A 15,817-nucleotide genomic window follows, 5' to 3' on the forward strand; every position below is an offset into this window, starting at 1 on the left:
AAAAGCAATGATAAGAGATGCTACATACACCATACTCTGGGCTTAAGCAGTGCTCTCTTCAGTTGTCAAAGCGACAACCATTTCAGCCACTTTAGACAGGGGTGTAGTTTTGCTGTTAAACTTAATTCCCTGGGGAGAAATCGCTACAGAAATCACCTGAATGATGTGCATATTCTCCTTCGTAGATAGGGCAACAGACACCTCCAACAGAGGTCTGTAAAGCACAACCACAAGCTATCCAATTGCAGCCTGTTTGCCAGAGCTCTGACCAATGCCCTCATTTTCTAAAAATTTCTAAAGCTAAGAGTGAACAGAGGAAAAGTGTGGCTGGGAAGGGGCAACTGATACAAGGCATTAACTAAACAGTACAAATGTCAAAGCAGTTTTATTTCAAAACTAGCCACCAAGACAGTGTCCCTTTAAAGACAGGGTTTTAGCTTCATTTCCAAATTTCCTGGCTTTTGTCACACAGCCCTTGTAAAGCCCCCTCTCTTCTTGACACTCACCAGGCTGCGATGTATGGGTCCCACCACACTGGGCCCAGATATTCTTAAGCTTCCCTTGGTCTGAGAAGGCTGCAGCACTCTCTCTCTCTCTCCCCGAGGCTCCTGCTTGCTGTGGGGGGGGGGGGGAGGAAGAGGAGGGCTAATGTCAGGGTGTCCCCCTTCCCCCTCTCCTGCACCCCGCTTTCCCCTCTCTGGCATACTTCCTGGGCACAGGCTCTCGGTCTTCTACCCCGTCACAGAAATTGACCCTTTTGATCCAGCTGGCCTAGGCCTGCAGGACCAGTGCTAACACTGCTTACCCTACTGGATGTCCCAATACATGATAGTAGAAGCAAACAGACACACACTCTTTGCCAAGGGTTCAAAAGCCAATCTCTCTTCAGGTAGCAAGAATATACAGATTTAGACAAAACAATAAAATACTCCTCTCTCTGAACTCAGCTGTCAGTGCCCAGCCTCCCTTACTGCCTGCCAAAAAAAGACTGATGAGACCCTTTCTTTTATAACTTCCTGTCCCTTATGTCAGGTGACCCTCTCATCAGCCTTGTTATGTGATAAAGTCCCCCCACTAGATGGTCCTTTGTTTCATTACTACCCCCTGAAGTTCAGACTTGAAAGAGAAAAAAAAAAACTCATTTGCCCTGAGCGGTATCCACCTATTCATCCAAGGCACTCCATATGAATGGGCAATCATCAAAGTTTAGCAACCCTCCATTGTTAGTCTTGTGCCAGGTGCAAGAACTTCTCCTGACACCTCCTGTGGGTTTTAGCTCTACAAGGAGGTAAAAGACAGCAGAAAAGGTGAACAAGGTCCATATTCAAAGGGGAGTTTGCAGTCTGACACAGATCCACAGAGTCTCCAGTATCAACCAGAAGTCATAAGCTGTACATAGATTCCCCCAAATTGCCACAACAGAGTTTTAGCCTCATATCAGAATATTCTGGCTTTTGGTGAATTAAAGCCAGACTTTTAACATTATGTAAGACAAACCAAACAACAGATATTTCATGCCTGCTCCACATTCCTAATAAGATTGTTTCCATTCAGAATACGGAGTGCAAGTGTTACCCACTGACTTTTTGCAGATACAAAGTTATATGACAGGTAAAAGGGAAAACACGGAATGATATTATGTAGAATCTCTCATCTGCTGCAAGTGGTCCAGATACAGAAAAAAGCCTTAACATAACAAATCAGTTCACAAGAAAAAAAGTCACAAACAGAGTACTCAAAGGGAAGACTTCTGTGTACTATATCTTCCGTTGCTCATATAATAATTTATTACACTGGAGAATAGCTGGAGAAAAGGCAGACAAATACTTAAAGTAAATCAAGTTTCATGATCCAATTTAGAGGCACAGCCTGAGGCTCTGAAATCTTCTAGAAAGACAGAGTATCTGGCAAAGCAAGTGTATTACCCTGCAACTCACCCCTTTACGTTCCCTCAAAACCACCCAGGAATCAAACAAACTACCAATGAAATTCTAGGGAAGCCTAAGAAATAGCATATACTGTCAACTGATACTTAGATTTTGTACCTCGGAGAGGTGAAAGCATGAGAATTACTCATCTGGCACATGGCTGTCAATATAACCTCACAACTTGAGTGTTATTTCTCACATGTAGCAATTTCTGTAGTTCTATTTTAATCTTACCTGTACTGTCTGTACTGTATAGATCTTCTTGAGATTTGATGCACATTCAGCTGCTGTGGTACCTGGAAGTGACCTAAAAAAAAGTTTATGTTAATAAAATAGTTTATCCAAAAAATGATTACATGATTGTCTTAGCAAATGACTGAAACTTTTAGAAACATATCAAAGTCATACAATCAACTCCAATCACTATAAAAGTTTTAAAAAGTAAAGGCTGAGCGTTCTTATGTTTAGTTTAATTTGAGAGTTGTCTGGATATTTTAAAAATATTTATGTTCTAATTAAAATGTACATTAAATATTTAAAACAAAGATACATCTGCTTGTTCTAAAAAGGCACCCACCCACTTTAATTATGCAAGTCCACTGGTCTGTAATTATAGGATTGTTCACATTTGCTAGATTACTGGTGTGGATTTTGAGAAAGGGAAAGAGTAGCTTAGTGGGTTTCTATTTGTTTGTAATCAAAAGGAGTCCTCGGAAATAAGAAAAAATCCAGATCAAATTTTGAACCACGGGTACTGAGAGTGTCACTTCAAATCAAATTTCAAGGTTAATGTTTCTAAATTTCAACTTGATTTACATCTGATTTATCTTTGAATACTTTAAAATATTTTAATGTCCTACTTTAATGTTCTCTTAAGGAGTTTTAGCTGTATTAACTATGCAGTTCAAAGTAATAATTATGATTTTTTTAAAAAAAGGAATCACCTTTAATTTACATACACCCCCCACTAGATGGCAACAGACTACAAACTCTCACAACTAATCTAGTACCTGAAATTTCAAAAACAAAACAAAACAAAAACCACATCAGAATTAAAAAAAAAAAAAAAAGCAGCTGATTTTTACCAACTCTTAGCTGTAATTTCTCTTATGGAAAACAAAAGCACTTTTAGTCAGATGTCACATTTTAAAAATGTCACTGATTACACAGAGATCAAGCAGGTAGATGCAGCACACAGGGCCACCTCTTTGGCTGCAAAGCCAGCAGTTAAAATTGCAGAGACTTTACACAGGGTCTTGCAGCATTATGCTTAATTATTTTGAAAATACGCTGACATTCCACCAAAACCTTGATACTTAAATTCTCCTCCCCACTGTGCACAACCAAATGATGAAAGATAAAACAAACATACGTAGAGAAAAGTGAAGAGAAACTAATGATACAGAAAGTCTCCCTGCAAAAAACAGGCAGAGTTTACATTAACAAGAAGCATACAGTACATATGCACCGATGCAAGTATAAACCCTAACGGGTCAGCTCTCTTCTAGTTTTTCTTCTTGTGATCCATGCAATGCAATGCATTCAGTGTCTACGCTGAGAATTTCAGATAATTCTCCCACAATTGACCTAATGCTGACACAGCTCCAGCATCAACAACAGCTGGAGTGGCAGCACAGACCAGATGCTAGCATTTTCACCCCCCGAGTTGTCTAGCCCTTGATGACATGGAGGTGAAAAACCTTAGCTCTGTATATGTTGGTGTTTACATCATTGCTATCACAGATACGGTTGCATTGTTGATAGCAGCCGCAATAGCAAAGATACTATCTTCATCTAGTGAAGCCACAGGGCAAGGTCCTCAGCTGATACAAGTCAGTGTTGCCTCACTGAAGTAATAGAACTATGTTGATTTACACCAGATGAGGAGCTGAACTAACTCCTCTCAGCTTCTCCAAGCAACTTCCTTACTATTTTCATAGCCTTAAGATTTTAGAAGGTGAAATGCATGCAAACTCAGATGCAAAAGACTGCAGAAGCTTGAAACAAACAAGTAATCAGGAAAACAGGAGACAGTGAACAGAGTAGTCAACTGGCATGGCGTTGGAGACTGTGGACCTGTACTGGAAGGATCAATTACAACGGTGCAAATTCAGCACTAATCGTTTTTGCGTACATTAGCACCACAATAATGCACAGTGACCTAATGCAGGATACAAGAGTGGTGTATCTTGCAGGCTGAGCCTGAACCAGTAAATATTGTAGCTATTATTTCTGTGCAGCTCCGACAGTAGCAACAGCGTAAAACACTCAAACAAATATCACTGAATGGCAGGTGTGTATTTTCTGATATTACTACTGCTGGTGGAGCTGCACAAATGCTGTGCAAAACTGCAAACAACTGTGTGCGCGGACAATACACGTTACGAGCATGACAGGTGCATGCAATGGCAAAATCCTCTAATGGACAGAAGGCAGAGAAGACAGCACATTACTCTGTCTGGGCGTTTGTCTATCTTGCCTCCCAAATCCTGAAATGCTTTGTCTTGTTCTTTGATCTGGACAGCTCAAATTGGTCTCTCTCTTCAAACCAATGAGCGCTGTCAAAATTCTTATTTCTCTCTTCTTACTGGCAGTAATACATTTTACATTATTTGTGTCTTTAATCACCATTGGGTTAAAATGGTAACTTCATGTAAGTCATATTGAGAAAGCAATAAGGAGAAAAGAAAGATTGTATTTTGTCTGTTTGTGGAATACATGCTGAAGATACAGCTACAAAGCTGAATGTTTTTTTAAGAACGCAAAAGATAGCTTAGAACAATTATTTATTTTTTTCTTCAATGCAGAGCAGACAGCAACATATGTTTAACTATTTATCTGTTGATGGCAATGGCATAGACATTGCATGGTGCTGATTGACCCAACGAGAAAACGGTGTTTAAATAAATGTTAGAACAGTTACACTGGTGTCACATTGTTTCTAAAGTAGTCATGGGTTCAGTACAATGTAGATTATTTTTAATGGGAGTGTGTTTTATAATACACTATGAAAATTTTACTGAAAGTGACATTCTGTCAGCAGATCTGCTAAATTAAAAAGAAATATTTGTCCCCTGAATGAATTATTACAGTGACTAATGAAGATTTTCTTCACATACACACACCACAACTTACTTTTCGAGTATTGTAAGTCCAGGGAACCTGGTCTTAATTGAGCAACAAAAATCATTTTCATGACAGAAAGATTTTTCTAATAAATGGAGAGCAGGCTGACAGTCAATATATTTGGCAATACACAGAAGTAGTCTCTGAGGCCAGAAGATTGCTTAATAAGGGTAGTAGTCCTTGCACAACTTTTACTGCATTCACACAACTCTTTACTAATCAGTGTAAAATACTGGGGCAATCATTTGAAACAACGGTATTTTGTCTCTTCTCACATCTTAGAGTCTCTAACATTTTGTGCTTCTTATATTGTAATTCCATAGTCAAAAGACATGGGTGGATTGTTTTGTTTTTACATGCATCAGATAATGGTCTGAAACATTAGTTATGACATGCTTTCCTTTTGCCCGTTTCCTAACTTCGTAGTCATACATGGACATAATTTTGCCTTACTATATATTGCATCATCATCCCCACCTACGTTCACTGATGTTGCCGTTGGAGTGTTGTGATAAGACGAAAACCTATTCCCATGAAAGGTAAATAAACATTATGAAACTGTAAACTTCAGAAGCCAGCAGGGTGTCAGCAGTGGATATTTATCACATTTTTATGCCACTTCAAAAATCTCTTGGGGAATAAAGAACAGAGAACTCCACTTTGGGGCCATAAAATCATTCATTTTGATAGCTACAAATCACATGTTCCAGAGAAACAACATTACAAGCTGGTAGAGAATAACAACCAACCACCACATTACTCATTTTAAGGTTTAGGTGGAAGACTATTCACTGATTATTTTTAGCAACTTGACTGACAAGTACTACAGGTGCTGTGTGGACAAGCCTGCATAGCATATTTCAGCATTACGCCCAACTCTAGCAAATGACATCAATCTTCTGTCATGAGCACTAACACAAACGAAAGAACAGAACAATATCTGAGCTGCAAAGAAAAAATTAACATTTAAAGAAAAGTCATCACCATAACTATATTAAAATGGCCCAGTAATCTTGGTTGAGTTGCTATCTAACTCACTTTAAAATAATTTTCAAGGTCCTTAAGAATACTCCTCTGTACTTCTACATTGTTTATTTGTGAAAAATTTGTTTTTCTACAAAAAAGCATTATTGGACTAGTGAGAAAGAAACTGTTGAAAGTCCTAAAATGCAAGCAATGGTTAATTTGGAAGTTTTAGCTTTGAACTATTTGCCACACTAAATGGAATTACACATTTGTTTATGGGACAGAAAAGAGTAGCCCAAGCCACAACTTGGAGATGAAGAAAAAAGTATTCAAAATACAGTCAACAGCTAGAAGAATGGAGAAATGTTTAACCTTGCTGCAAAATGTACAGAAAACACTGACAGAATTTGGGGTGCCTTTTATAGTGTTTCAATACCTGGAAGTGCAAGAGGTCAGTCTAGATTATCAGAATGGTTCCTCCCGGGCCTTAAATCTATGAAACTATTAACTTTTGTTGTAGAATGCACAGGAAAAAAGTTTAGATTATTTATAAATTGGCACAAACAATTAGGAAAAAAACAAACAAAACTTAGGAAACTCCTTTTTCTGTATTCTTCCAACAAATGATGCAACATCCAATTATACTGATTCACAAATTCTCAGATTATAAAGCCAGAAGAGACCAGTGGATCTAGTCTGACTTTCTGCAAATGAACTAATGGAGTCTACATACAGACATAGCAGCCCTAAGGAGATTTAATTGCGCTGTCATAAAAAGAGTTTAATTCTGGAGCCTAACAATGATAAATTAATAGCTATTAACTATCCAATCACAATAGACTGTTTCTCTATTCAATTTTAAAATTTCCCTCATGGAATCCTTCAATTTTTGCTTCATGTTTGTTCTCACACAAGTTAATATAAAATTATCTAGCCCTTTAGTTACCTTTCTTGTGCCTTCTCTTGATAAGGCCCTTATGCCAGAGAAGTTTAAATAGCTTTTCTTCTCTGTGAAAACACAGAGGAACAGCTGGTCTAACCGTAAAGTTATCAAGACTGTTCCTATAACACTGATGTCTTTTGATTTACTTAAGGCTATCATCAAGTATGAAAAAGAGGAGGCCATTTCCCTGAATTCATATGATAAATGTGGCCCTTAGTACATTTTTCCAGATAACATCAGAGACAGAAAAGTTTTGCATCAGTTGACAAATTCTAATTTTAAAATGTACCCTTGACTTTCTTTGAGGTTGCTACAGTAGGCTCAAATCACTGCTCCCAATCATCTCCAGACTCCCTAGGGCTGTGTAATGGATGGTCAGAGCCCTGGTAGTCAGGTCAGTCAACAATGTAACAGATTTATGATGAATACCTCTAATATATCTATGTTATAAACTGGACAAATTGCACTGGATAGTGAAGATGTGAGGTTCTAGTCAGAGGCAGTGTGAGCCTCTATTGGTGTTCCAACAGTAGGGAAGCTGTCATAATTCAAGATTCAACATATAAGCCTCCTCGCTGTCCATTCAGGTAGACTCAGTACATTTTATTCTGACCAAAAGGTTCTTAGACACCACAGAGATGATTACAAGATAGATTAAGTTATGCTAGTTATAAAAGGCTTTCTTTAGAATCATAGAATGTAGGACAGGAAGGGACCTTGATAGTCATCTAGTCCCCTACCCTAAACTGAGCCAGAACTAAGTATTATCTAGACCACTGATACACAGACTTGTGAGCTGCAAGTGACTCTTTAATGTGTCTTTGCAGCACATGATATTAACCAATCTAAGTTATTAACCAATCAGGATGCTTTTACTCTGTTATTAACCAATTGTAGTTGATAAAATAATAATACATGGTCAGTCATGTTGCTATGAGATATATAGATAAACTAAATATTTCCACGTCATACTGTTTAAATATGAATAGTACTATAGTAAATGAAACAATGAATTCTCACTACTGTGGCTCTTTTGGGTAAGGCTGATCGCTAACTTGGCTCCTGAACCACTGAGGTCTGAGTCTGACTGATCTAGACCATTTCTGACAGGTGTTTGTCTAACCTGTTCTTAAAAACCTCCAAGGATGGAGATTACACAAACTCCCTAGGTAATTTGTTCCAATGCTTAACTACCCTGACAGTTAGGAAGTTTTTTCCTGATGTCTAACCTAAATCGTCTTTACTGAAATTTAAATCCATTACTTTTTGTCCTGTCCTCAGTAGCTAAGGAGAACAATGTATCACCCTCCTCCTTATAACAACCTTTTTTGTACTTGAAAATTGTTATCATATTCCCCTCCTCCCCTTAGTCTTCTTTCTCCAGACTAAACAAACCCAATTTTTAAAATCTTTCCTCATAGGTCATGATTCCTAGATCTTTAATTGTTTTCGTTGCTCTCCTCTGGGAACCAATTTGTCTACATCTTTCCTGAAGTAGGATGCTCAGAACTGGACACAATACTCCATTTGAGACCTTAACAGTGCTGAGTAGAAGAATTAATTCCTGTGTCTTGCACACAACTCTGCTGCTAATAATCCCTAAAGGATGTTTGCTCTTTTTTTGCCACAGTACTACATTGTTGACGCATATATAGTTTGTGATCCCCTACAGCCCCCAGTGCATCAACAGCCACTTTCTGAAGCATATGGCAAGAGGGCTCATCACGCTTATTTACCACCAAAAAGCTGGTGGGTTTTGTGCATGTGGTTCTAAGAATCAGTGTATTTTATATAAGACGTTGATGCACTGAGATATATCCTTGTGCTCTCTATTGTCCAGTTTATGCACCAACTTATTATAATACATGTGCATCAGCATTTACTGTGTTTTACTTTAGTACTGCAGCAAATATCAATTTTAAAAAATGTTTATGGGGGTGATTTTGCTAGTTATCACAACTATATTGCTGTTCAATAGGGGGTTTGCAACCGATTGCCCATTGTTAATCTCCCCTAAATCTTTGATGCAAGACTAAAATACAGGACAGCTTTCCAGCTCTTTCCGTCCAATCATCTTCACATTTTCAAAACAGGTAAAGCAAAAGTGCCATTCACCTTTCTGTGAAGACCAGAAATTAATCTTTATAGCTCTTCATTGCTAAATTCTACGTATTAAGGAACAACATAATTTTTAAGCACCGAATTACAGAAGTTGAAGGATAAGACTAATATTAGGCCATTTAGACCATCTACCTGGCAATGAAGGATTTATCCTAATTTTAATAATAGATGCAGACAAAAGCAGATATTGACAACAAAATGCCTTGAAAATTGTTTGTGATGGCAAAACGGTGCCTTTCATTTGCTCCTCTCTTACGGAAGTAGTTACAACATCCCTTGCGACACTCCTATTGGTTAGGATACTATTTTATTCCCTTATAAGGTGGAATATACAAAAAGTCTCTCTCATACTTATGTGAAAAAAAAAAGTACTATCAACAATTTTATCATTAATAAAAAGTCAGTAACTAAAATATTTACTTAGCCAATAAGACACCAATCATTTAAATACAGGATGTTTCATGCTTTTTGTTTTTGGGTCTGGTTATTATCTTATTTCACTTCTTTATATAAGTGATATTTTCTTTTAGAATTCTATGAACAATCTACTGATAAAATAGCATTACTCTGCTAGATGCCAAAAATCATGGACTGAACAAAGACACTGGATTTATGGCTTATTACAACAACCTGTATTCCCCTCTTTTTGTCCTATGACTGCAGAGGTGTTAACATGCCACTCTACCTTGAACAGTCCCTTACAATATAAGCTAAGCACTTATGCTAAACAATCTGTTCCACCTTGCATTTTGCTCTGAGGCTGGGTGTTCCTTTCCCAAATACTGCATGGTCATCAGGATCTTAGCAGGGGGGAAATTAATGCAATAAGAAATAAAGGAGTTGCCAGACCACACTGGACCAGCGGTCCACCTATCCTCATATGCTGTTTTTGACAGTAAGCAGTACAGTTGCTTGGGACAAAAGTGTAAGAAATCTGGCACTTTAAATAACTTGCCCAGACATGAAGGTTTTTTTTCTTACCCTGAGCAGTTAGTGGTTCCTTATTATGCCTGAGACATTAGGATTTATATCCCACTTTTTATTTTCTAATGCTACTCAGGACGTTCTCACTATCAATGTCTAACACTGAATTGCAGCTCAGACATTTATCTGCAAGAATTAAGGGTCAGATTTTCGGACGTGCTCAGCACCGACATAACTCGGCTCCCACTGACATCAATGGGAGTTTTACCACTGGTTTCAATGGGAGGAGAGTCAGACCAAAGTTGAGAACTTCTACAAATTTCACCCTAAATATTTAGATGCAAATATTTTTGGTCTAGTAAAGCAAAATATTTACTTCCAAAACGTGCACTCAGAGGCACCCACTAGCAACCAGCCAAATCTGGTAATCCAGCCTGAATATAGACAAAGAATGACTTCAAACCACTAAGACTGTCACGATGCACTTGCTAAGCTGAACATTTTTATATTACTAATGTTTTTCATTGCAAGCCACCTGTTCATGATCCTAGATAGCTGATATAGATGCCTACACAACTAAAGGTTGGCTGCAGGAGAAGCTATTAAAAGTTCTAAATTGTTTCAAATAGGTTATATCCACAATTGGATAATTTCAAAATGGTCACTAAAATACACAGATTTAATTGATTGGTGGAAATATTTAAAACTATATTTTAAACTTCTTTATTTGTACTTACAAAGCTCATAACAATGCTAAAGGGAAAAGGGAAATCTAAATTTTTGACAGGATAAGTGCTGTATATAAAAGTTTTCACTTCCCTGGAGTGGATTAACAACATTGCACTAAATTTGTCAATGTTTAGTCACAGGAAACTACATCGACTGATATTTTTTTCTTTTTTTAAAACAAAGAGGTTTGCGGTTTTTTTGTTACAGTAGTATTAATCTATGCTTACAACGTAAGTAATTTAGCTTAAAAGCACTGCTTTAACAGTCATGCAGGAACAGAATCAGGTCATGATCCTACCATCTAACCTACATAGCAGACCCGTGCACCCATGTGGAGTCCCACTGAAGTAACTGGAGCTCTGGAGAAGTTACCTACAGATCAGATTGCTGGATCCAGCTGTAGTCTTTTCCTAGCACATCTTGAAAACTAGCAGCTAGTGCTACAGTACTAGCATATTCTTTTAGTTATTCATTAGAAAGGTTTTTACTCAGTGTAGCATTAACCATAAATTGTTGTACATTGGTCATATTATAGGCTGGGTTCAAGTTTTCTGGGGCTTATTAACTGCTATAAAATTTGCTCAATACTGACATATGAAATTGATATACATGTGTAAATGGGTATATATATTAGTTTCAGTTGTAGCTTTGTTTTTTATACAAAGATGATCTGCAGATCTAAATTCCAACATCGAATGAAACAATTGTTCTGAATGCCTCAAGCCACCTTAGTATGGGGGACATCCATGCTCCTTACTTACTATTTTCTTTTCTTTTTCTGCAAGACCCAAATTCTGACGAACTGTTGAATTCTCATTTAACACAATAACCAAGACATCACACGCACCAGGAAACTGCTAACTGCCTAACGAGAGTCTTCATTTTTAAAGCACTGTTTTAAAAATGCTTATACCTATGGGATATGATCATTTTTGAAAACTTGCAAGACTGCAGAGTATTGTAAAAACCACAAGGCTTGCCTTTCACTCAGAGGCCCAAGATCCTGAAAGCTGATTCATGTGGGCAGAACCCTACACCTGTGCAGAGCCTGGGCCCCATGTGGGGGTAAGGGTGCATTAGTACGGATCAGTTTGCTGAGTTGGAGTGACAGGCATCTGTAAGACCCAATGGAGGTCCATGGGCAATACAATGTCACCAATGCGGTCCATGCTGCAGCATTACAACAAACAACAAAAGCAGGTAGACTACAATAGGTGCAGACTAGTGGCCCTGCAAAAGGAGGAGGAAAACAGTTTAATTTTCATGTGCTAAATGCTCCTTTCTAGTTTTGGAACACTTGCAAAATTCTACTTTTAGGTTATGTTCTATCACTTTTTAAAACGTTATATTGTCTTTTTTTTTAAAAGCTGGCAGCTACCTTGATCTTTTATGATGCAGCTAAATTATTAACATTTGAAGATCATAGACATGACCTTCCTTGTCCAACTGCTGAATAATAATTTTCTCCAAGATACTTCCATCATTCTCATTTTCCTAAAACATAAGTGGGACAAGATATCAGCACACAATATGTAATGAGGAATACCGTAGTCACACATACTGAAAAAAGCTTACTGCCTGTGAGAAATGCAAGTGTACAACTTTTCATATGCGAATGAGATAATGCAAATGAAATAGAACTCTGTCACAGGATTAGTTCCCAAATGTTATTTTATGCGCCCAGACACTTATACAACATAAACGTTGATGGGAGGTGAAGCAGAGACATTTATTTTTCAAAGCAGGAAATATTAATCAAATTACTATTATAATGCAATGAGATTAAATTTAAATCATCCATTTGGTAGTACACCAGGCACTAGTAATGTATGTGTGTGTGTCTGTTACAAATTATTATTGATCTGATATATACTTGTTATAAGAGAATGGACTTGATGGAGATGTATAAATTCCTTGGAGGTCTTTTAACATATGTTATGGAACTCTCCCCCTCAATACAGTATTGTAATTTAAAGTTACCAGAGGTTACAGACAATTCTACACACCTACCTCAATGTTTTCTTGATACTTAGAAGCCATTTCATCTAGCATTTCAAAACAAGTCTGGAGTAACATTATTTTTAATGGTAGGCAAAAATACTATTCCCTGTCATGAAATAGTCTCTTCACCCCCCCACATTAAGTGGTTTTAGAAGCAAATGAAAAATATAATGTATGCATTTATAGATAAAGTTGTGCACTGTTTGGATATATTTCAGTTATTTACAACTCATTACAGATGGTACAAGCCTAAGCACCAATCCTGCAACAATCAGGTCTGCATAGGTGGATGCTTCTGCCCAGAGCCACTTCAATGAGACTTTGCATAAGCACAGAGGTCTGCCCACACAAAGATAAGTGCAGGATTGGGGCCCTGCGTATCAAAAGCTACCTTCTGTTTTTATGCTTTAAGCTCATATTTATTTTTAATGTATAAAACACCTATTCTGTTTTCTGCCATCCTTCTCTCGACATGAATCCATTATTTGTTCACCTCTTCCTTATGACTAGTAAATGCACAAAAATAATATTTTGTGTATTACGAGTATGAAGATCACTAGAAACTTTTGACTTCTGAGTCATACCTTTAGAATTATATATTGCACAACCTTCAACTCCTAACTGGTTAGAAGGGGCTTGTCAGACAACTCAGTAATGCAAAAACATATCTTCCAGTTCGGTGGTGTTTAATTTAACTATTTTTATTAATTTAAAATAAGTAGAAATGTACACTATCATACGTACTTATATGAGGTAGTTAAGGCAAGTTAGGAAAAAAAATCAATTTTAAAAATTCTGAAATAGGATGGGCTTTTTTAACATTTCATAATATATAATTCAACACTTTGACATGGATCTTAAACTTTCTTTGCTGTTGGCCACAAGAGATAAACATGCACATCTCCAAATGGCTGTGTAGATCAACTGGGAACAAATCCAACTGACAAATCAGCTTCAGGGTAGCTAGCTCCAGCAGGGTCTGAATGGTTATTTAACACTTTAGGCCGTGATCCTGCAAATACTTATGACTTAAACTCAATGGGATTATTCAAGTGAGTGTTTGCAGGATCAGAAGATCCTCTTGTGTATTCTCAAAGGTTTCGCCATATTTCTCAATTAAACAGTTAATAAGACACAGTGAAAATATTTTTTTACCAGAGATACTAGGATAGAAAAGAACTTGCGATTCTTTTTTTAAAAAGATTATATTTCTCCAAAGAGGATAGTTGTAAAAAGTCAAAGATTGTGTGACAGCATGAGGAAGAGGCTTCAATTTCTGAACTCTTGTGGGTTTTGCATTTTTCCTGTATGTCCATCTATAAGCATCACCGGTATCAATTCCAGTGTTGATAATTGCCCACATTTAAGACTGTGGGTTTGTCATGGAGGTCACATAAGTCATGGATTCCATGACTTTCCATGACCTCCAGGACTTCTGCAGCAGCTCAAGGGCAGCTCAGGCAGCCCCTGTACCAGTCGCAATGGCCACTGCTGGGGCAGTCTCGGGATACCGCACCCCTTCCCTCTCCCAGCAGCAGAGTTTGGGTGTGGGCGCTGGCAGGGGGTTGGGGCATGGGATGGGGTGAGGTGGGCTGTGGGCAGCGCTTACCTGGGGGACTCCCCAGAAGCAGCGACATCCCCCTCACTCAGCTGCTACGCGGAGGCATGGCCAGGCAGCACTGCACGCTGCCTCTGCCCAGAGCGCTGGCTTCGCAGCTCACGGCCTGCCCCGCCCCCCAGTACCCAGGCCGCCCTCCTTCAGACACCCCCCGCCCCCCGCCCAAGTTTTAGTCAGGGGTACATAGTAAAAGTCATGGACAGGTCACGGGCCGTGAATTTTTGTTTACTGCCCGTGACTTTTACTAAAAATACCCGTGACTAAAACGTAGCCTTACCCATGTTTCAGCTACAGAGTAAGGTAAAGCTCCTAAAAAAAGTCAAGTAGGTAAAATGTTAGGTGACCATTAGATATTCACTTAGCTAAATCTTACATTAGTGAAGCAAATTCCTCTAGAAAGCTCACTTCTGCTGGACCATCTATAAGAAGTGAGTTGATACAGTTTTAAAAAATTATAAATTTAGGCCACAGTCCTTCAAATAACTCAGTGTAGGTAGATCCCTGCACCTACATACAATCACGCTAAAGTCGGGGAAGGAGGCATTGCACATGTTAAGTCAGTTTCAGGATCAAGGCATTAAAGAAACTATCAAGGTGTGTACAAGCCTTAAGTGAAATAACAGCATGATCTTATAAATATAACCATTAGCCTACTGTTATTTCCCTTACAAGCATTATGTCTAAATTTAGGGCTTGAAACAACACTATTACCTGAAGCAATGTTTGTTTATTATACTACGAAGAAAAGCCATTACTGAAATGTATTTTCTTAATGTTATGACTATAGTATTAGAAAAAGTTAAAGCTATCAACTAGTGGTATATAAAAATGTTTTGTTTATTTAATGTCTATACTAGCTACATATAGAAAGTCAGGGTGAGACAAATAACTCGCCATCATTCAACCTGTGTTACAAAAGACACTGGTGAAGATCAGGGCTGTTTTTCTGTGTTTTTATGCTTATTTTTAGAAAGAGCATATCAAAACCCTAGAGTATGTTGTGAGTAATAGCAGTAATCAATGGATACCTATTTGCCAAAATAGTCTAGGTTGTTTACCATAAAACAAATAAAACTTAATTTGCTAAAACATTAATATAGACGGCCTGTAGCAACTGAACTGCATTGTCAGTGTTTAATTTAGATCATAAACACTATGGCACTGGGACAATTTCTTCTTCTGTACTGCACTCATTGCACTGCAGGTGCTCAATAACTAGCAATAAGAGTATTTCAGGAAACTTGGTGAGCTCTTACTCCTTTAAAAATTCATTTATGATCTTATTAAGTGTCAGCATTACAAAGAAGTTTTGTTTTTATTACTGTCGTCCTTCACTTCATGTTCTAATTTGTTGTGTTGTTCACGTATTAAACAGCTGCCATAAACATGGCAACATTTCAGCAGCAGCTGAAATGATCCCTGCATACAGGTTGAACATTAGTTTGTAAAGCCCTGTGGGGG

At 37.9% G+C, this 15,817-nt stretch overlaps 1 protein-coding gene across 1 annotated transcript in view; it reads right to left on the bottom strand.

Annotated features, from left to right (window-relative positions):
- Positions 1–15,817, bottom strand: part of EIF4E3 (eukaryotic translation initiation factor 4E family member 3) — a 28,538-nt gene that overhangs the window by 12,194 nt on the left and 527 nt on the right. The window contains exon 2 of the mRNA XM_034776322.1: positions 2,163–2,235. Within this exon, the coding sequence (XP_034632213.1) occupies positions 2,163–2,235 (73 nt within the window). The remainder of the gene's footprint in view (positions 1–2,162; positions 2,236–15,817) is intronic.

Source organism: Trachemys scripta, chromosome 7 (genome assembly GCF_013100865.1).
Source record: "Trachemys scripta elegans isolate TJP31775 chromosome 7, CAS_Tse_1.0, whole genome shotgun sequence".
NCBI classification, from domain to species: Eukaryota; Metazoa; Chordata; order Testudines; family Emydidae; genus Trachemys; species Trachemys scripta.